Source organism: Pan paniscus, chromosome 15 (assembly GCF_029289425.2).
Source record: "Pan paniscus chromosome 15, NHGRI_mPanPan1-v2.0_pri, whole genome shotgun sequence".
Taxonomy (NCBI): Eukaryota; Metazoa; Chordata; class Mammalia; order Primates; family Hominidae; genus Pan; species Pan paniscus.
The window spans coordinates 78,496,623-78,518,845 of record NC_073264.2 but is presented as its reverse complement, the minus strand read 5'-3'; the positions used below and the strand labels follow the sequence as shown (position 1 = coordinate 78,518,845).

Genomic DNA, 22,223 nt, shown 5'->3' with positions numbered 1-22,223 from the left:
TTTGACCTACTTTTTTCCCCCTCTGGAAACTACTTTCTATGTATTTGACTTTTTTAGATCCTACATGAGTGAGATCATGAGGTTATTTTCCTTTCTGTGTCTGGCTTATTTCACTTAGCATAATGTCCTCCAGGTTCATCCATGGTGTCACATGTCAGGATCTCCTTATTTTTTAAGTTCTGAATATATTCCATTGTATATATGTACCACAATTTCTTTATCCATTCATCTATCAGTGGACACTTAGGTTGTTTCCATATCTTGGCTCTTATGAATAATGCCACAATAAACATGGGAGTGTAGATGTCTCTGTGAGATGCTGATTGCATTTCCTTTGGATTTATATGCAATAGTGGGATTGCTGGATCATATGGTAGTTCTGTTTAAACATTTTTGAGGAACGCCTATACTGTTTTTCATATGGCTGCACTAATTTACATTCCCACCGACAACAGTGTACCAGGGTCCCTTTTCTCTACACCCTTGCCAACACTTGTTATCTTTCTTCTTTTTTTAAGATAATTGTTATTATATATTGTATATATTTAAGTTATACAATAAGATGTTATGAGATACATGTAGATAGTAAAATGGTTACTACAGTGAAGCAAATTAACATATCTATCATCTCAAATTATTTTTTTGTGGCAAAAACAGCTAAAATCTACTCATTTAGCAAAACTCCTGATTACAGTACAGTACTATTAACTACAGTCCTCATCTTGTAATTAGATCTCTAAAGCTAATATTCCAGTGTGTATGTTTATATATATATACCATAGTTCCATAGTTTCTGTATCCATTTGTCTGTCAATGGACACTTAAGTTGTTTCCTTATCTTGGCTATTTTTTAGGGGGAGGGAATTATTTATTTGTTTATTATTTTTGTAAGTTACAGATATTTAAATTCTCAGCAATAATTTATAATAGTTACATTTCATGAATAGTTAACATCTCATGAATAGTGTTACAATGAATGTGGAAATGCAAGTATCTTTATGAGGTGATGATTTCATTTATTTTGGGCATATACCCAAAAGAAAGATTGATTACTGGGTCATATGATAGTTCTATTTTTAATTTTTTTTTTTTTTTGAGAGAGGGTCTCACTCTTTCACCCAGGCTGAAGTGCAGTGGCATGACCGTAGCTCACTGCAGCCTATTTTCCACATTGGCTACACCAATCTACATTCCCACCAACAGGGTACAAGAGTTCCCTTTCCCCACACCCTTGCTAACACATCATTTGTCTTTTTGATAACAGCCATCTTAACAGGTGTGAGGTGATATCTTATTGTAGTTTTGATTTGCATTTCCCTGATGTTTAGTGATACTGATCACCTTTTCATGTACTTCTTGGCCATTTCCATGTCTTCTTTGGAGAAATGTCCATTCAGGTCTTTTGCCCATTTTTAAATCTGGTAATTTTTGTTTCTGCTATTGCGTTGTGTGAGTTCTTTATATGTTTTAGATACTAATCCCTTATCAGATATGTGATTTACAAATATTTTCTTCTAATCCATAGGCTGCCTTTCATTTTGATTGTTTCCTTTGCCATGCGCAGCTTTTTAGTTTGATGTAATCCCATTTATTTTTGCTTTTGTAGCCTGAGCCTTTGGTGTGATATCCAAAAAAATCATTGCCAAGGCCAATGTCAAGGAGCTTTTTCCCCATGTTTTCTTCTAGGAGTTTTATGGCTTCAGGTCTTATGCTTAGGTATATTATCCATTTTGAGTTGATTTTTGTGTATGGTGTAAGATAAAGGTCTAATTTCATTCTTTTGCATGTGGAAATCCAGTTTTCCCAGCACCACTCGTTGAAGAGACTATCCTTTCCCCATTGGGTCCTCTTGGTGCTTTTGTTGAAAATTAGCTGACCATATATGCTTGGGTTTATTTCTAGGCTTTCTATTCTATTCCACTGGTCTATGTGTTTGTTTTTATGCCAGCCCCGTACTGTTTTGATTAATATATATAACTTTGTAATATAATTTGAAATCATGAAGCTTGTTGCCTCCTACCCCTACCCCTTTTTTTTTTTTTTTTTTTTTGAGACAGAGTCTTGCTCTGTCACCCAGGCTGGAGTGCAGTGGTGCAATCTCAGCTCACTGCAACCTCTGCCTCCAGGGTTCCAGTGAATCTCCTGCCTCAACCTCCCGAGTAGCTGGGATTAAAGGCATGCGCCACCCTGCCCGGCTAATTTTTGTATTTTTAGTAAAGATGGGGTTTCACCATGTTGGCCAGGCTGGTCTCGAACTCCTGGCCTCAAGTGATCTGCCCACCTCGGCCTCCAAAAGTGCTGGGATTACAGACATGAGCCACCGCACCTGGCCTCCATTTTGTTTTTCTTTAACATTGATTGCTTTGGCTATGTGGGATCTTTGGTGGTTCCATATGAATTAGTTTATGTTTTAAATATCTGTTTTTCCATTATGGGTTTAAAATTTTTCTGTTTTTCCTATTTGTTAATTATTTAATTAGTTATATTAACTAACAAAGCAATACGTGTCTGTTGTCAAAATCAAACACTGTATTAAAGTATAGAAAGAGTGAAGTTCCTTTTTCATTTTCTACCTACTCCTATCTCACCCCCTTTCTCAAGGCAAACACTGTTAAAAGTTTAATGGCTAGCTTTCCAGACCTTCCCTCATGAATTTGCAAATAAACATCTGTACTTATAAAGATATGGAAGATGGAATTATTTTCTACACTGATAAGTTCATACTACAAATATTAAGTAAGTTACTTATTCCATTTAGTAGTATTTCAAGACTTTTCCCTGCATTCGTTTCTATAGATCTAAGAAGTTATTTCAAACCTGATTCATTTCCACTCTCTCAAATCCCTTGATTTTTCTGAAAAATTCATTTCTCATTATTTCTGTATCCCTCAGCACCCCCACTCACCCACCACGTTATTCTGGTCTGATCGTAAAACACAGACTAACCTAGAATGTGTTGAATGTGCCTGGCCTACCTGCCGCTACCCCATCTTCCTCTTTCAGAACTGGCTGGGCTATACCAAGAAGAGAGCACCCATTGGCTTCCATCGGGTTGTCGAAATTTTGCACAAGAACAATGCCCCTGTGCAGGTAATGGGTCCTGAAGAGAGTTGGGTACAGGATATTCTCGGAGACCTAACTTTAAGCCTCTTACTGGTCAGTGATGGGAGACCCGATCTGCTCTTATTTTCCCTTAAAGGCAGCACAATGGCTGCAATAGGCCTCAAGACAGAAAAGACCAGGGAGTGAAATTCTCTCCCTTTCTCCCCTTTAGAAACAATTCCAAACTGTCCTCTCTGAGTAGCATCTACTGTGTTAGCCCAAGTGGAATACTGATGTACTGTTCAAATGATAGAAGAGGAGAACTCGTGGAGAAAAGACATCAGGGAGAAATGAGCAGAGCACTGGATCACAGCTAGAGCACTCATTGCTGGCATGTGTATCTGGCTCGAGGATCAGGAGAAGTGTGCTCTTTCCTGCTTCCTGAGGCAGCATGGAAGTACTGTGTAGCGTTACCTCATTCCCATTGCAGAACTAGTCCTGTGGTTGATGATGGGAACTGGAAACATTAGCTATTGAACTCTTTTGCCTTCTTCAAGACTTTCTTTTCTACCTTGTAGAGCTCTGTGCCTTATGGGCGTTTGAATCATTAATCGGAAGTACCTCTTCCCACAGATATTACAGGAGTATGTCAATCTGGTGGAAGATGTGGACACGAAGTTGAACTTAGCCACTAAGTTCAAGTGCCATGATGTCGTCATTGATGTGAGTCCCCAAGAAATGGGAGTCCTCCGTTAGATCCTCAGTGGCGAAGCAGGGTGGGGATTATAATATTCTCTGTCCAAGATCCTGAGGTGCTCCCACCAGGTTTGACTGAATGGACAGAATAATCTGGCAAGAGTTCGTTTGGAGACCAGCATTCCTGTATTATTTTCCCAGCCCTCTGACTGCTTTCTCTGTGTTTTTATAAACTTGTTGTACTTGGAGAATTCATAGAACTAAATCAAGCTATACAAGCTGTGTAGTCTTTTCTCCAACGTGGAGTTCTGTGGGCACTGGACCCCACTGTTATCCCACTATAGCCTCTTAGCCTCTCCTTGAGCGTTGGGTCAAAGTGATAATGACAAAAAGAAATAAGCCCTCATGTGTACACAGTAGCACACACCGGTAGTTCCAGCTACTCAGGAGCCTGAGGAGAGAGGATTGCTTGAGCCCAGGAGTTTGAGACCATCCTGGGCAAAAAGAACCCTGTACAGAGGCTGATTGGAGGTTTGTATTGTTTGTTTTGATGCACAGACCTACCGGGACCTGAAGGATCGTCAACAGTTGCTAGCATACAGGAGTAAGGTAGATAAAGGATCAGCAGAGGAGGAGAAGATTGATGCTCTTCTCAGCAGCTCGGTGAGCAGCTACAGTTTACCCCTCCAGCAGGCTCAGGAGACAGACAGTTCACAAAATAGTACCAAATGTATGTTCCCAAGGTCTGGAAGGATTGCAGTTGGCTAAGCCACATGTATGTAAGGCTCTCCTCTGGCCACAATGTCAAAAGCACTGCTTTGAATAGCAGAAATTACTCCTGAGATGCGGTATGATAGGGGGGTAATCTGGGGACCTCAAGCTAAGACTTAACTGTAATGCTGTGATAATAGTTAAACCTAGCAGGTAGGAGAAACTAAATATTGAAAGTATGAAAACATGTTACAGATTCAGAATATCCAAACTGTATGGTCTCATGGGGATGGATGGGACCTACCAGTTGAAAATAAGAAGTGGGTGAAATAGATGTTAGCTATCTGGGGAGCACAGCTGGTTCATCTCTCACAGCAGGAAATTACTGAGCTCTTTGTTAATATGAAAGTTAGTTCCCTGTTAGGTATTTTGGAACCTACCTTAGGGTCAAATGACCAAAATTAGGCTTGTAAAATACAAAATAGGTGTTTAATGCATCTTTGAATAAATGAACTCCCCCACATATTTTTAAAAATTTCTCAACATCCCCCACCTCCTGATCTGATTCTACTTTTTCTTTTCCTTACATTATCTAGCTGAGCCTTGTTTTGTTGCATTTTCTCTGCCTTGCTGTAGGGATAAGTGAGAACTGATCACACACTTTCATTGTTTCCTCTTTCCACAGCAAATTCGATGGAAGAATTAAGTGGCATTGACTACCTTGAAGCCTGCCTCATTTCCTCCTCTCCTGCCTGTGAAAGCAGAGAGAGCTCTTCTTTGGGAGAGCTGCGGCATCACATCGCTTGGGCCCATTACCCCACGGGCAGTGCCAGCTACTCTTGACACAGATAACTTCAGACTGATCTTCTGTCCAAGGAACATCATCTGAGGATCGAGATCTAAAGCTTTGAGTCATGAGAATGATTCTCTCCACCTGGTGCTCATATGAAGGTGGGAGTGATTTCTAGATTGGGCCCCTACTGGGTAAGATCTCACTTGGTCTGAGAAAAGTGACTGCTCCAGAAAGGAAGAGGTATGGGAGTCATAGGGTGGCTACTGCATTCCACTCAGCTAATTATGATCCAGGACTTGGCACTGGACATTGGCAGTTCTGCTCTGAATGAAGTCAGAACAGAACCAAAATGGCCTCCGGAAGGAATGCCAGTGTTTCCCAAGACCTCCTGGAGATGCACTCACACCAGACTGCACAGACCCCTCCACATTATGCCACACACAGCCTAGACGTTGTGTTTCCTCAGCCATTTTCCCTCTGCTGCCCCAGTTTACTCTGTCCAAAACCCTAAGGTTCTTCTCTAACTTGAACACAGATGACCTTGCTTGGGTGATGAGACATCCCCTTTATCTCTTCCTCTACTGCTAGCCAAGACCCGTCACTTTATAAGAAGCTCAGATGCAGCAGTGCTGGAGAGCTCTCTCTTTATGCAAAAATCTCATTTCACCAGGAGCTTTCAGAAGTTTCACCTGGGCTAAATTCAGCAGCATTTCTGTTAGGATATTTAGATGGAGGTTTTATTTTCACACTTGGATTCTTGCTCTGTACCAATATTTGCCTCCTTTTCTGTGACTGAACTGGGTTTTTCTGACATGCCTAGACTCCTAATAAAGGTATTTCTTCCTTGGTGCCTTCTCTCCCGCTCCTGGTGGTTTTGTGCAGAATGATGAAATAATTGCTCAGGATCTTAGGATCATTACAAGTCTTCCTCAGTGACTGCATTCAGCAGCCTGTCAGCACATGTCAGGTTATAGAGTAACAGTGCTATGGCAAAGCAGGGCTGTGTGGCTAACAGAAACAGCACGGTGCTGGGAGACACAAGACCTGACTTTTTCCAGCTCTACCACTAACTAGTTATGTGATGCTGGGTGAGTCCCTTTCTTTCTCTGGATTCATTAGATAATCTAAAATTTTGTAGAGTTTGTTTGTTTGTGAGATGGTGTCTCGCTCTGTCACCCAGGCTGGAGTGCAGTGGCGCTCTCAGCTCACTGCAACCTCCACCTCCCAGGTTCAGATGATTCTCCTGCCTCAGCCTCCCGAGTAGCTGGGATTACAGGCACCTGCCACCACGCCCAGCTAATTTTTGTATTTTTAGTAGAGACAGGGTTTCACCATGTTGGCCAGGCTGGTCTCAAACTCCTGACCTCAGGTGATCTGCCTGCCTTGGCCTCCCAAAGTGCTGGGATTACAGGCATGAGCCACCGCACCCAGCCTGTTTTTTTAAATAGACATGGTCTGTCACCCAGGCTGGAGTGCAGCGGCACCGTCATGGCTCACTGCAGCCTTGACATCCCAGACTCAAGCAATCTTCCCGCTTCAGCCTCCTGAGTAGCTGGGACTACAGGCGCATGCCACCACACCCAGCTAACATTTTGTAGAGTTCTGTGCTCCTGTGACTGTGGAGTGGGTGAAGTCATAGAAGGCAAAGAGAAGATGCTCCTACAGAGGCACATGCCATGCCTTAAGGCAATATGGTTCTCAACTGGAGGCAGTTTTGCCCCTCAAGAGACATTTGGCAATGTTTGAAGTTGCTTTCTGTTGCCACACTAGGCGTGCTACTGGCATCCAGTGGGTAGAGGTCAGGGATGCTGCTAAACACCCTCCAATCCACAGGACAGCCCCACAACAAAGGATTATCCTGCCCACATGTTAGTAACACCAGTGTTGAGAAACTGCTTTAAGGGGATCAGACTCCATCTTTTGCTCCTCCACTTTGCAATTCCAGGTAACCTCATATTTAGTTCGTTTCTTGATCATCCTTCTTGCTGTTGAAGAAACGAGTTTAATTTGCTAGATTGTACTAAAATTATTGGTTCATCTTCAAACAAACAGTGGTTACTTTATTAACTAGTATATTGGTTAGGGTTCATTTAGAGAAGCAGAACCACTAGGCATATATATGCATAATCTAATCTAATCTAATCTAATCTAGATCTGCAGTTTGTTAGAGAAATTTGACCTTTCTCTGACCTGTTTAGAGAAATTGGATGAGAAGTACTGAGGAGTAGAGCCTGTCTTTTCTGTTTGAGTACTTCCACTCAAGTATGGCAGCTGGAGGGTGTGTTTAAGGTAGTTGTCTTCATGTCCAGTGGTAGAGCTTGAAATCCATAGGGAAGGCCGTGAAGAAGGGAAGATCATTATAAAGTGAGTGAGCAGGGACAAGCTAGAAACCATGAGAAGGGACTGGGACCCATGTCAGTTCTCACAGCCTCAAACCTTGATGAGGTGGGTGTCCCGCTGCTGGAAAAGCTAGTGGCCTTTGTCATGGAACTGAAAAACACCTGGCCCAGGAGGGAGCAACTGAAGAAGGAACGAGGGAAGATGTAGCAGTTACAGGCCCAACTGTTGCCCCTCACCAACAAGGTACTCAGCAGATAAACAACAACATGTGTGAACTACAAAAGTACTTCCCCTGATTATGCACACTGAAACACAGACTGGTTGCTGTTCATTTCCACCCTCCTGATCTTGCATAGAAATATCTCTGGTGGTCCACCTTAACTGGAAACATACAGGGAAGGGAATTCTGGAAATTGCAGTTCAGCCTAGCCAAGGTGACATAATACAAAATGTAACAACTGATCCCCACTTTTGAGAATGCATAAGTAAAGGATAGGCCTAGAATTCATGTCTGTACAACTTGTATGCTGCATTGGTCATGCTAATCTAGGTTTTGAGCTTCTTTTTCCTTCGGAGCAGGAAGCATTACTTGGCAACATTAGGATGACCTACTGACTGTTTTGGTGTAAGAAAATGTTTCTTAGGTTTGATGAGAACGTCCATGCCCCTCATTTCAAGTGCAGAGACTTTGCTTTTATTTTATTTTATTTTATTTTTTATTTTTTTGAGATGGAGTCTCCCTCTGCCGCCCAGGCTGGAGTACAATGGCGCAATCTCGGCTCACTGCAACCAACGTCCATCTCCCAGGTTCAAGCAATTCTCCTGCCTCAGCCTCCTGAGTAGCCGAGATTACAGACGTGCCACCACGCCCAGCTAATAAGTAGCTGCCACCATGCCCAGCTTTTTAGTAGAGATGGGGTTTCACCGTGTTAGTCAGGCTGGTCAAACTCCTGACCTCAAGTGATCCGCCTGCCTCGGCCTCCCAAAGTGCTGTGATTACAGGCGTGAGCCACCACGCCCGGGTGAGACTTTGCTTTTAAAGAGATGGTGTCGTCATATAACAGCCTTCCTATAAAAGGGATTAGAGAAGCCAGACACAAAAGGTCACATATGGTATGATTCCATTTATATAAAATATCTGGAATAGGTAAATCCATTCAGACAGAAAGCAGATTGGTGGTTCCAGAGGCTGAGGGTGGGGAGGGATAGGGAGTAACTGCTTAATGGGTGTAGGCGTTCCTTTTGGGAATATGAAAGTATTTTGCAACAAGATAGAGGTGGTGGCAAAACATTCTGAATGTACTGATGAATTGTTCACTTTAAAATGGCTAATTTTATGTTATGTGGATTTCACCTGAAAAAATTTTATTGGTTTCTTGAACACAAAAAGAAGGAGTTGTAAACTAACTCAAGTAGTGCTAAAATCTGTAAGATATTCTAGTCTGCAAAAAAAACCCTTAGAAATCCAGAATCTTCTGTTGGGAAAAGGAGGGTCTCATACTGCTCTAGTGTAGTACTTCTAGAAATAGTGGAAGGAACTCATGTCCTGATACGCAGCTCAGGAAAACCTCTACGTGGGGCTGGCCTCTTTAAGACTTAGAGACTGTAATCTGGTAGTTAAGGAGTCATAATCACAAGTTTCTTGGGTAATTCTCCATAGAAATGTAGTTCTTACCTTCCAGGATCAGAAGTACTGAAGAGCAGAGCCAATCTTCTCTGTTTGGTGATAGATATATGTAGATGGGTTTATATGACTTAGTTTAGTTTGTAAAATCTAGATGTCCCTGCCCTAGACAGGGGACAATGATACTTAGTTTGGGTTATTTTGTACCCTGTGGAGAACAGAGTTTAGTGAAAGGGAAGCATTTCTTTGAAATGTGGTTCTATGTGTTCAGTCCTATTTCCAAAATGCAGGAGGGAATGGAAGGGAAAACGTCCTGGCCCAAGAATACCTGTAAAACTCAATTGCTGTTGTAAATTCATCTGCCGAAAACAGTGCCTGTAACCTGTGTGGAGAAACAATACTTTGGGTTTCTGTACAGGTTTTTCATGAGTCCAGGATTCATGGGCAGCCAGTGATTAGGAATCCTCAAACACTCACACTCTAGAGTGTGAATTCAAGAGAGGTGAATTCCAAGTTCAGAATCTGGGAGTAGAGAGGTGCTGAAGCCCATCATCATGAGTGCTTGTGACCTGGGCACACACACCATCATACACACACCTCCTACATAGACCCCTTTTCTACCGGGACAGGGAGCCAAATTGATTAGTGTCTATCACTGCAGGAAATAGTGGCTTGGAAATGGACATGCTCCAGGACCTTGAGTCCCTGCAGTTTGAGTATGGGGTTCCAGAGGAAGATCGTATCTGGCTGTATTTGCAGGGCCGTTCTCGGGGACTGATGATCGAGGCTTGTGCCCATGCAACCTTCTTCTGCAAACTATTATATAATTTGAGGTAAGCCCAGTATCCAAATTCAGGAAGATCGACAAGAATCTCACTGCTGAGAATTCAAATGTCTTAAATTTTTTTTATATTGGAGGGTAAGTTTGGCTGGTGGATTGTGATCCTATCTTTTCCAACCCAGAGTCAATGACTCCTGGTCTAAAAGGACAGGAAAATCTATACCAGGGTCCCCTGGCCGTGGTTACACAATAAAGCATGGATTAGTAGTGATTACCTTTTAGTGGATGGATTGATTAAATGATCATTGATTCATCCATTCACTCAGTCATCATGACCACCAGCTTGCCCTCCACGGTTGCTAATGTCTAGCCATTCCTTATCTATTGGCAAGGAATGCAAATGGAATCAATTCTTTCTTTTGGGGCTGAGGTAATAGTGGAATGCTCCCTTAAAGGAAGGCTACCCGGGACTTCACAGGCCCTGTGCCAGTGACTTCCTTGAAACCAGGAATATTGATTTGCAGAAAAGCTGTCAGTCCAGTCTTGATTCTAATATCTTTCTACAATATGGCTTCAGACACTTAAATAGGAAATGTGTGTGAAGCAGGTACCTATAATTAGGCTCCTGAATTCTGCAACTCCAGGTCACTCTGGGAGCATATGTCACCTCCTCACTCTACTTCTTAGTTTTTCTCTGAAGTTAGATTAATTCCTAGATGGTGGGACCAAATTTGAATTGAACATGTTTATAGATACAGCACATGTCCAAGGAGGCAGGCTTCTCAGTGAATTTACTGACTGGCTTACTGATAAGGAGATAAGGATGCATAAACCTATTAGTGGTACTCAATATGACTGGGAGAAAACAATATATGAAACTTACAGGTGGCATTTTATATTTGGAAGGATCAGGCACTAAGAGAAAGTGTTCTTTCAACCAGGAGAGAAGGCTTAGAGTGTGACTTATGTTGCTTAGAAGCAAAATCCAGAGCTTTAAGACACTGGTTTTTACAGAAATACAGAACAAATATAAGGCTGTCATACAGCAACGAAAGTATACCTTATGTATTCAGAAGTCTGACTTGGTTAATCTTGCGCCAAGGAAACACATCCAGCACCAACAGTAAGTGAACCTCTGGAAATAGTGGTCTGAAATCTTCATCCTTAGTTTCTCAGTTCTGTTCTTTTTTGTTTTGTTTTTGTAGTTTAAAGTTGTACGCTGAATGAACACTGTTTTGTTTTTATAAACCATTTATAAGTCATAACCTTCTTAAAAAGCCAAGTTATCTGGTTTCTCAAGTCTGCAGATTTGAAATAGCAAACTAGAAAGAGTGGGTGTATCGTAGGAAAGGAATGCACTCACATCTAATAGCAATAAAAATTGACATCTGTCTCAGATTGGTATCAGTAAGATGAAGAAATAGGAAGCTCCAGACTTTGTAACCTCGAGACACTAACTTAACAACAATATATGGTCCAAAAAGCCTTTATGAAACCTCCAGCAAGCACTTAAGAAATTGTAGTGCCCTGGAGAGGTACAAATCCAAGAACAGCTGTATTTACAGGGGTAAGAAAAGCCATTGCAGTTCACCTAAGATAACCCTTTCCTCAAGCCAGCCTCAGGTGATCAGGAGAAAATGCCTAATTTGTGGCTTCTCCTTTGGAGGGAAAAAGAAAAATGGAATGTTTGTCCACTGTTCTGCCTTTTTGGGGGCTGCCTGAGGGATTGGTTTCTGTCTCACATGACTTGGAGCACTGATGAGGAACCAACATATTTTGGATGAAAACAAAGGATCACTCAGTGGCTTGTTGCAGTACAGAGAACCTGCAGTACTGTAGATAGATACCAAAGTGAGGAAAAGATTATCAGCCCCTGCAATAGAAACAGGCAAAACTCTTTAATTGGGAAATTCCAAACTCAAGCCCAGAGAAGACACATTCCTGGAAAGATTTGACAGGCCCCAGAATCTCTAGCTGGGCTGATTGGGAAAGATCTTCCCCTGTATGGTGCCAGTCTGTAAAGATTGGGAGAGGCCTGACTGTTTTTTCAAATGCCCAAATTCCACCAAAAATTAAAAAGGCAATATTGCTCAACCATAAGAACAAACTACTGCAGAAACCAGCCCTAAAGAAACAGATCTGTGAGTTACCTAACAAAGAATTCAAAGTAATAATCTTAAAGAGGCTCAATGAGCTACAAAACACAGAAAAACAACTAGGCTGGGCAAAGTTTACAGATTACAGGCCTGTAATTTGTAATTACAAATTACAAATTACAAATTTGTAATTGCGTATTACAAATTACAGGCCTGTAATCCCAGCAGTTTGGGATGCTGAGGTGGGAGGATTATTTGAGCCCAGGAGTTTGAGACCAGCCTGGGCAACATAGTGAGACCCTGTCTCTGAAGAAAAAAAAAAAAAACTGATGAAATCAGGAAAACAATACATGAATAAAATAATATCATAAAGAGAAACTAAGAACCAAAATTTGGAGCTGGAGAGCACAATAATTGAATTGAAACAACTCACTAGAGTAGTTCAACATTAGACTTAATCACACAGAAGAAAAAATCAGCAAATTTGAAGACCAGTTATTTGAAATTATGAAATCAGAAGAGCAAAAAGAAAATTAAGAAAAGTGAAGAAAATCTAGAGGACTTACAGGATACTATCAAGTGGGTCAATATATGCCTTATGGGAATGTCAGAAGGAGAAGAGAGGCAGAGCAAGGTGCAAAGAGCTTATTTGAAGAAATAATGGCCAAAAACATTCCAGATCTGAGGAAGGAAATGGACATCCAAATTCAGGAAGCTCAGAGGACTCCAATTTGGATGAACCCAAAGAGGACCACACAGAGACATGTTATAATCAAACCATCAAAAGTCAAAGACAAAGAATACTGAAAGCTGCAAAGAAAAAGCAATTTATCACACACAAGGGAGTTCCCAGAAGACTATTGGTAGCTTCTCAGCAGAAACATTACAGGCCAGAAGGGAGTGCTTGAGATATTCAAAGTGCTGAAAGGGGAAAAAAAAAACAAAACCTGTTGGTCAGGCGCGGTGGCTCACGCCTGTAATCCCAGCACTTTGGGAGGCCGAGGCGGGCGGATCACGAGGTCAGGACATCGAGACCATCCTGGCTAACATGGTGAAACCCCGTCTCTACTAAAAATACAAAAAATTAGCCGGGTGCGGTGGCGGGCGCCTGTAGTCCCAGCTACTTGGGAGGCTGAGGCAGGAGAATGGCGTGAACCCGGGAGGCGGAGGTAGCAGTGAGCCAAGATCGCACCACTGCAGTCCAGCCTGGGCGAAAGAGCCAGACTCTGTCTCAAAAAAAAAAAAAAAAAAAAGAAAAAAAAAAACTGTCAACCAAGAATACTATCTCTTGCAAACCTGTGCTTCAAAAACTAAGGAGAAGCTGGGCATGGTGGCTCACGTCTGTGACCCCAGCACTTTGGGAGGCCGAGGCGGGCAGATCTCCTGAGGTCAGGAGTTCAAGACCAGCCTGGCCAACATGGTGAAACCCTGTCTCTACTAAAAATACAAAAATTAGCTGGGCATGGTGGCAGGTACCTGTAATCCCAGATAATTGGGAGGCTGAGGCAGGAGAATTGCTTGAACCCAGGGAGGCAGAGGTTGCAGTGATCTGAGATTGCACCACTGCACTTCAGCCTGGGTGACAATAGCAAAACTCCATCTCAAGAAAAAAAAAAAAAAAAAAAGAGAAAGAAAGAGCTTCCCAGATAAACAACAATAAAAAACCTCATCACTCCTGGACCTGCCTTACAACTAATGCTGAAGGGAATCCTTAAGTTGAAATGAAAACATGCTAGTCAACAACACAAAAGTATACAAAAATAAAAAGCTCTCTGGCAAAGGCGAATATATAGCCATATACATAATACTGTGATGGGTGGTACATAAATCATTTTTAATTGTGGTATAGGATTTAAAGATAAAAGCTGGCCAAGTGTGATGGCTCACACCTGTAATCTCAGCACTTTGGGAGGCCAAGGCAGGAGAATTGCTTGGGCTTAGGTGTTTGAGACTAGCCTGGGCAACATAGGGAGACAACATCTCTTAAAAAAAAAAACAATTAGCTGGGCATAGTGGCATACACCTGTGGTCTCAGGTACGTGGTAGTCTGATGTGGGAGGATTGCTTGAGCCTGGAAAGTTGAGGCTGCAGTGAGCAATGATCATGTCACTGCACTCTAACCTGGGTGACAGAGCGAGACCCTGTCTCATAAATAGATAAATAAAATGTATATAAAATGTAAATATAGAAATAATAAAATGTATAAAATAAAATTATAAATATCAATAAGTATAAATATAAATAAATAAAAATTAAAAATAGGCTTGGCACGGTGGCTTACGCCTGTAATCCAGCACTTTGGGAGGCTGAGGCAGGCGGATCGCTTGATTCCAGAAGTTCGAGACCAACCTAGGCAATGTGGTAAAACCCCGTCTCTACTAGAAATAACAAAAATTAGCCAAGTATGGTGGTATGTGCCTGTAGTCCCAGCTACCTGGGAGGCTGAGGCGGGAGGATCACCTGAGCCCAGGAGATCAAGGCTGAAGTGAGCTGTGTTCACGCCACTGTACTCTAGCCTGGGCCACAGGGTGAGACCCTGTCTCAAAAATAAAAATACTAAAAAAAAAAACTATTACTATAAAACCATGCTAATGGATACAAAATATCCAAAAGATATAATTTGTGAGATAAATAACAAAAAGCAGGGGTAGGGGAAGATGAAGTAGAGTTTTTGTATATGATTGACATTATCATCTTAAAATAGGTTGTTACAACTATTTTTATGACTTTTATGCAATTTCCTATGGTAACTACAAAGAAAATACCAACAACAAAAAGAAAATAATGTCATTACAAAAAAAAATCAGTGAAATACAAAAGAAGGCAGCAAGAGAGGAAAAGAAGAACAAAACTGCAACACAGAGAAAAAAACAAAATGGCAGTGATAAGTCCTTCCCTATCAGTAATTATTTTAAATGTAAATGGATTAAGCCCATCAATCAAAAGATACCAAGTGGCTGAATGGATAAAAAACAAAAACAAAAACAAGATCCAACGTATATCTTGTCTTCAAGAGACTCACTTTAGATGTTAGGACACATATAGGCTGAAAGTCAGAGCATAGAGAAAGATAATTCCACGTAAATGGTAACCAAAAAAGAACAGGAGTAGTCATACTTGTATCAGACAAAATAGATTTTAAGTCAAAAACTGTCATGAGAGACAAAGAATGACATGATGATAAAAAGACCAATTCACCAGGAAGATACAACAATTATATATGTACTTAACATCAGAACATCCACATATATGAGGCAAATATTGACATAACTGAAGGTATACAATTATAGTAGGAGATTTTAATACCCAACTTTCAATAATGGATAGAACAACCAGACAAAAGGTTAGTAAGGAAACAGAAGACTTGAACAACATGATACACCAATTAGAACCTAATGGACAGGTACATAACACTCCACTCAACAGCAGCAGAATACACGTTCTTTTCAAGTGCACATGGAACATTTTCCAGGATAGATCACGTTAGGTCACAAAACAAGTCCTAACAAATTTAAGAAGATTCAAATCATACCAACCATCTTTTTTTTTTTTTTTGACCATAATAGAATGATACTAGAAATAGCAGAAGAAAAACTAGAAAATTCACAAATATGTGGAAGTCAACACAACTCTTGAACAACCAATGAATCAAACAGGAAATCACAAGGAAAATTTGAAAATATCTTAAGTGAAAATGAAAACAACATACCAAAACTTATGGGTTGCAACAAAAGCAGTACTATGAGCAAACTTTATAGGGGTAAATGCCTACATTAAAAATAAGAGAGATCTCAAATCAACAACCTAACCTTTTATACTTCAAAGAACTACAAAAAGAACAAACTAAACCCAAAGTAAGCAAAAGGAAGCATATAATTAGATTAGAATATAAATAAACAAGACTATAAAAACAATGGGGAAAAAAGAACAAAAATAAGAGCTAACAGCCCTTTCCTAGACTAACTGGTAGAGAAGAGAGAAGAATCAAATAAAATCAGAAATGAAAGAGGAAACATTAAAACTGATGCCACAGACCAGGTGTGGTGGCTCACGCCTGTAATCCCAGCCTGGGAAACAAAGCAACGCCTTGTCTCTACAAAAAAAAAAACTGATGCCATCGAAGTAAAAAGGATCTTAAGAGTAAGAGTCTACTATGAACAATTATATGCCAACAAATTGGATAACTTCAAAGAAATAGAAAAACTCCTAGAAACATACAACCTACAAAGACTGAATCATGAAGAAATTTTAAAAATGTGAAGAGAACTATAACTAGTAAGATTGACTCAATAATAATAATAAACTCCAAAGAAAAGCCCCAGACCTGATGACTTGACTGGAAAATTCTACCAAACATTTATTTTTATTTTTTACATATATTTAAACGGAGTCTTGTTCTCTCACCCAGGCTGGAGTGCAGTAGTGCGATCTTGGCTCACTCCAACCTCCACCTTCCGGGTTCAAGCGAGTCTCCTGCCTTGGTCTCCCGAGTAGCTGGGATTACATGTGCCTGCCACCACGCCTGGCTAATTTTTGTATTTTTCGTAGAGACTGGGTTTCACCATATTGGCCAGGGTGATTTCGAACTCATGACCTCAGATGATCTGCCTGCCTTGGCTTCCCAAAGTGCTGGGATTATAGGCATGAGCCACCATACCTGGCCTTACCAAACATTTAACAAGAATGAACACTAATCCTTCTCAAACTCTTCCAAAAAAATTGAAGATGAAGGAACACTTCTGAAATCATTTTATGAGGCCAGCATTACCCTGATACCAAAACCAGACAAAAATAATAGAACTACAGACCAATACCCATGATGAATACAGATGCAAAATTCCTCAATAAAATACTACCAAACTGAGTCCAATAGCCTATTAAAAGATTTATATGGCAAGTGCAATGGTTCATGCCTGTTGAATTGCAACACTTTGGGAGGGCGAGGTGGGAGAATCACTTGAGCCCAGGAGTTTGAGACCAGCCTGGGCAACAACATGGTGAGATTTTGTCTCTACAAAAAAATTTAAACATTAGCTAGGCATAGTAGTGTACACCTGTAATCCCAGCTACTTGGGAGGTTGAGGTGGGTGAATTGCCTGAGCCTGGGAGGTCAAGGCTGCAGTGAGCTGTGATTGTGCCACCACACTCCAGCCTGGGTGACCAAGCGAGACTCTGTCCCAGAAAAAAAGAGAAAGGATTATACACCATGACCAAGTGGGATTTATTTCTGGAATGCAACAATGATTCAACATGCAAAATGAATCAACATAATACATCACATCAACAAAATGAAGAACAGAAATCACATGATTATTTTAATTGATGCAGAAAAGGTGTTTGACAAAATTCAACACCTTTTCATGATAAGAACTCTCAGCAAACTAGGAATAGAAGGAAATTACCCCAATATAATAAAGGCTATATATGAAAGGCCCACAGGTAACATCATATTCAATGGTACAAAACTAAAAGCTTGCTGGGCATGGTGGCTCATGCCTGTAATCCCAGCACTTTGGGAGGCCGAGGCGGGTGGATCACGAGATCAGGAGATCGAGACCATCCTGGTCTCGTCTCTACTAAAAATATAAAAAGTTAGCTGGGCGTGGTGGTGGGCACCTGTAGTCCCAGCTACTCGGGAGGCTGAGGCAGGAGAATGGCATGAACCCGGGAGGCGGAGGTTGTAGTGAGCCGAGATCACACCACTGCACTGCAGCCTGGACGACAAAGTGAGACTCTGTCTCAAAAAAAAAAAAAACTAAAAGCTTTTCCTCTAAGATCAGAAACAAGGCAAAGATGCCTACTCTTACCACTTCTATTTAAGTACTGGAAGTCCTAGTCAGAGCAATTAGGCAAGAAAAACAAAAGACATCCAAATTGGAAAGCAAGAAATAAAATGGTCTCTGTTCACAGATGACATGTTTTTTTGTTTGTTTGTTTGTTTGTTTTTGAGACAAAGTCTTGCTCTGTCACCCAGGCTGGAGTGCAATGGCATGAGCATAGCTCACTATAACCTTGAACTCCTGGGCTCAAGTGACTCTCCTGCCTCAGCCTCCTGAATAACGAGGACTACAGGTGCACACCACCACACCCAGCTAACTTTTAATTTTTTTGTAGAGACAGTGTCCTGCTATGTTGCCCAGACTAATCTTTAACTCCTACCTTCAAGCAGTCCTCCCACCATGGCTTCCCAAAGTGCTGGGATTGCAGGCATGAGCCACTGTGCCCAGGCTGACATGATCTTACATGTAGAAAACCCTAAAGATTCCATTAAGAAAAAAACTGTTAGAAATAGTAAACAAACAAATTCAGCAAAGCTGCAGGATACAAAATCAACATACTAAAGTTAGTTGCATTTCTGTACACTAATGAACAACCTGAAAAAGAAATTATGAAAATCACATTTACAATAGCCTCCAGTAGAATAAAATACTTAGTAATAAACTTAACAAGGGCATGAAAGATTTCTACAATGAAAACTATAAAACATTGCTAAAAGAAATTAAGGAAGACACAAATAAATGGAAAGACATCCCATGTTTATGGATTGGAAGACTTCGTTTTAAAATGTCCATACTACCTAAAGCTGTCTACAGATGCACTGCAATCCTTATCAAAATCCCAATGACATTTTTCATGAAGATAGAAAAAAAAATCCAAAAATTGATATGGATGAAGCTTGAGGACATTATGCTAAGTGAAATTAGCCATGTACAAAAAGACAATACTGCATAATTCTACTTATATGAGGTATCTAAAGTAGTGGAACAGAAAGTAGAATGGTAGTTTCCAGGGGCTGGGGAGAGAGAAAAATTGTATAGAGTTTCAGGTCGGGTGTGGTGGCTCATGCCTATAATCCCAGCACTTTGGGAGGTGGAGGTGGGCGGATCACTTGAGGTGGGGAGTTCGAGACCAGCCTGGCCAACATGGAGAACCTCATCTCTACTAAAAATACAAAAATTAGCTGGGCATGGGGTGTGGTGACACGCGCCTGTAATCCCACCTAGTCAGTAGGCTGAGGCAGAGAATTGCTTGAATGTGAGAGGTGGAGGTTGCAGTGAGCTGAGATTGTGCCGCTGCACTCCAGCTCAGGCAATGGAGGGCGACTGTCTCGAAAAAAAAAAAAAAAGCATATAGAGTTCCAGTTTTGCAAGATGGAAAGGTTCTAAAGAGCTGTTGCACAACTATATCTATATCTGTCTGTCTGTCTATCTATCTATCTATCTATCTATCTAATCTATCTATCTATCTATCTATATGTATTTTCTTTTTTTGAGATCAAGTCTTGCTCTGTTGCCCAGGCTGGAGTGCAGTAGTGGATCTTGGCTCACTGCAACCTCCACCTCCCGGGTTCAAGAGATTCTCCTGCCTCAGCCTCCTGAGTAGCAGAGACTACAGGTTTACACCATCATGCTGGGCTAATTTTTATATTTTTAATAGAGATGGGGTTTCACCATGTTGGCCAGGCTGGTCTTAAACTTTTGACCTCAAGTGATCCGTACGCCTTGGCCTCCCAAAGTGCTGGGATTACAGGCATCAGCTACCATGCCTAGCCACAATGTGCATATAATTAACACAACTGTACTGTGCACTTTAAAAATGGTTATGATGGTAAAGTTCATGCTGTGTGTGTGTGTGTGTGTGTGTGTTTGTGTGTTTTCCTGAGACAGGGTCTTGCTCTGTCACTCAGGCTGGAGTACAGTGGCACGAGCACAGCTCACTGCAGCCTCAAACTCCTGGGCTCAAGCAATCCTCCCACCTCAGCCTCCTGGGTAGCTGGGACTACAGGTGTGCACCACCATACCTGGCTAATTCTTGTATTTTTTGTAGAGACGAGGTCTTACATGTTGCCCAGGCTGGTCTCAAACTCCTGAGCTCAAGTGATCTGCCTGCCTTGGCCTCTCAAAGTGCTGGGATTATAGATGTGAGCCACCGTACCCAGCCTGTGTTTTTTAACCACGATTAAAAAAAAAAAAAAATTGAAAGCTGTCTGCACAGAAACAAACAAAACATGAGGGGACTGGCCCACAATGTGTTATAGACATTACAGTATGCTGTATAATAGTGGCTGTTCACAATGGCGTCCTGAGCCAGTGAAATGATTAAATATTCAGACTGTTTAACCAGGCAACCATAATACATGTAACAAAGTATGTTCATTTAAAACATTTTAAATTTTGGTCCCTTGAAAAGGGTTATACTTTTGTTTCTGGAAAATTAACTCAGGAGGAACATTTCATTCCCTAGTGAGGCTGGATAAATGACATACAGTTGAAATGTCTTATCTCCGAAGTACTTAAGGTGCCACCAAGCACCTTAAATGACAAAGCAGAAAATGTCAGAGATTGACAGTTAAGAACTAGGCCGGGTGCGGTGGCTTTCGCCTGTAATCCCAGCACTTTGGGAGGCCAACACGGGCGGATCACGAGGTCAGGAGATGGAGACCATCCTGGGCAATACGGTGAAACCTCGTTTCTACTAAAAATACAAAAAATTAGTCGGGAGTGGTGGCAGGCACCTGTAGTCCCAGCTGCTCGGGAGACAGGCAGGAGAATGGCGTGAACCTGGGAGGCGAAGCTTGCAGTGAGTCGAGATCACCCCATTGCACTCTAACCTGGGCGACAAAGCGAGACGCTGTCTCAAAAAAAAAAAAAAAGAAGAACTAGTGTGTGCATGTATTTATGTCCGTGTCTGTGTGTTCATTCTCCAGAGCATCATTAAATGAGAATCAAAGTTCCAGACATCTCTCAATTGGCTCCCTTAATTCAGCCACTCCTGAAGAGTTTAAGGTGGGCATCATTGGAGGTGGCCACCTTGGGAAGCAGCTGGCTGGCACACTGCTGCAGCTTGGCCCCATCCCTGCTGAAAGCCTGCGGATCTCCACTCGGAGGCCAGAGACTCTGGGTGAGGAGCAGTGTGTGGTAGAAAGGGGGCTTGGTTGTGCTGTGTAGGTGTCAACAAAGCCATTTTGAAAGGGTCCTCCAAAGAGGAATCCTTGCATACAGCGTGTGGAGTTCTCAGCTTGCTAGCCCTAAGGAAGGTTAGAAGCATGGCTTTTTCTCCTGTTCTTTAAAGCAACTTTTTTTCTCCATGTATATGTTTCATATCCATGTCTCCTCCCTGTGCCCTTGGTGGTGAAGTATCTTTCCGGATCTTTGATACAGGGAAGCTTTCCATACAGAGTTCAGATCTTCTAACTGAATCAGTTAGGGTCTGGTTGGGCGTTATACAGTTCCAGGCATTTGCAGTTGGCCTTATATTTTTTAAAATGACATTTACTGACTTTAAAAAAATGTTTTGTGGTCGGGCGTGGTGGCTCACGCCTGTAATTGCAGCACTTTGGGAGGCCAAGGCGGGCAGATGACGAGGTCAAGAGATTGAGACCATCCTGGCCAACATAGTGAAACCCTGTCTCTACTAAAAATACAAAAATTAGCTGGGCATGATGGTGCGTGCCTGTAGTCCCAGCTACTCAGGAGGCTGATGCAGGAGAATTGCTTGAACCCAGGAGGCAGAGGTTGCAGTGAGCTGAGATCACACCACTGCACTCCAGCCTGGCGACAGAGTAAGACTCCGTCTCAAAAAAAAAAAAAAAAAAAAAAAGTTTTGTAATGATTCCATTTATGGTGATAGAAATCAGAACAATGATTTCTTCTGGGGAGATAGACTGAGAAAGTCCCAAAGCAACTTTTTCTGGGGAGATGAAAATGTTTTATATCTTGAGAGAGGTATGGGTTAAAAGGGTGTATGCTTTTGTCAAAACTGATCAAACTGTACACTTCATATCTGTGTTTTGCATTATATGTAAATTATACTTCAATAATAAAAAATGTAAAATAATATGCATATTGTAGAAAATTTGTCTATAAGGGAGGATACAACTACCTATAATCTACTCGGGTTATCATTTCCTTCCCGTGTTTTTTTTTCTCTAATTATATCAGTAATTGACACTGTATATAGTTGTTTGTATTCTGTTTTTTTTACATAATGTATCATGAGCATATTCTCGTATCGTTTAACATTTTTTGAAATAATGATTTGCCCACACCTGTAATCCCAGTACTTTGGGAGGCCGAGGTGGGCAGATCACCTGAGGTCAGGAGTTTGAGACCAGCCTGGCCAACATGGTGAAACCCAGTC

At 41.4% G+C, this 22,223-nt stretch overlaps 2 protein-coding genes across 12 annotated transcripts in view; both read left to right on the top strand.

Moving 5' to 3' along the window:
• VIPAS39 (VPS33B interacting protein, apical-basolateral polarity regulator, spe-39 homolog) overlaps positions 1-6,097 on the top strand; it is a 31,307-nt gene extending 25,210 nt beyond the window's left edge. For 6 of the 10 annotated variants that reach the window (XM_003808871.7, XM_034937926.3, XM_003808874.6 and 3 more), the window contains 4 exons: positions 3,004-3,090; positions 3,676-3,765; positions 4,297-4,401; positions 5,135-6,097. In XM_003808871.7, coding sequence (XP_003808919.1) covers positions 3,004-3,090; positions 3,676-3,765; positions 4,297-4,401; positions 5,135-5,155 — 303 coding nt within the window. In that variant the 3' untranslated portion in view covers positions 5,156-6,097. Of the gene's footprint in view, positions 1-3,003; positions 3,091-3,675; positions 3,766-4,296 lie in introns of all 10 variants that reach the window. The other 4 variants (XM_063596349.1, XM_063596347.1, XM_063596350.1 and 1 more) reach the window with 1 other exon arrangement.
• Positions 6,098-6,218: 121 nt separating this feature from the next.
• The window catches only part of NOXRED1 (NADP dependent oxidoreductase domain containing 1), a 34,704-nt gene continuing 18,699 nt past the window's right edge, over positions 6,219-22,223 (top strand). Inside the window, exons 1-3 of one of the 2 annotated variants that reach the window (XM_008960975.4) lie at positions 6,219-8,695; positions 9,868-10,039; positions 20,791-20,984. In XM_008960975.4, the coding sequence (XP_008959223.1) occupies positions 9,885-10,039; positions 20,791-20,984 (349 nt within the window). In that variant the 5' untranslated portion in view covers positions 6,219-8,695; positions 9,868-9,884. Of the gene's footprint in view, positions 9,306-9,867; positions 10,040-20,790; positions 20,985-22,223 lie in introns of both variants that reach the window. The other variant, XM_055097320.2, reaches the window with a different exon arrangement.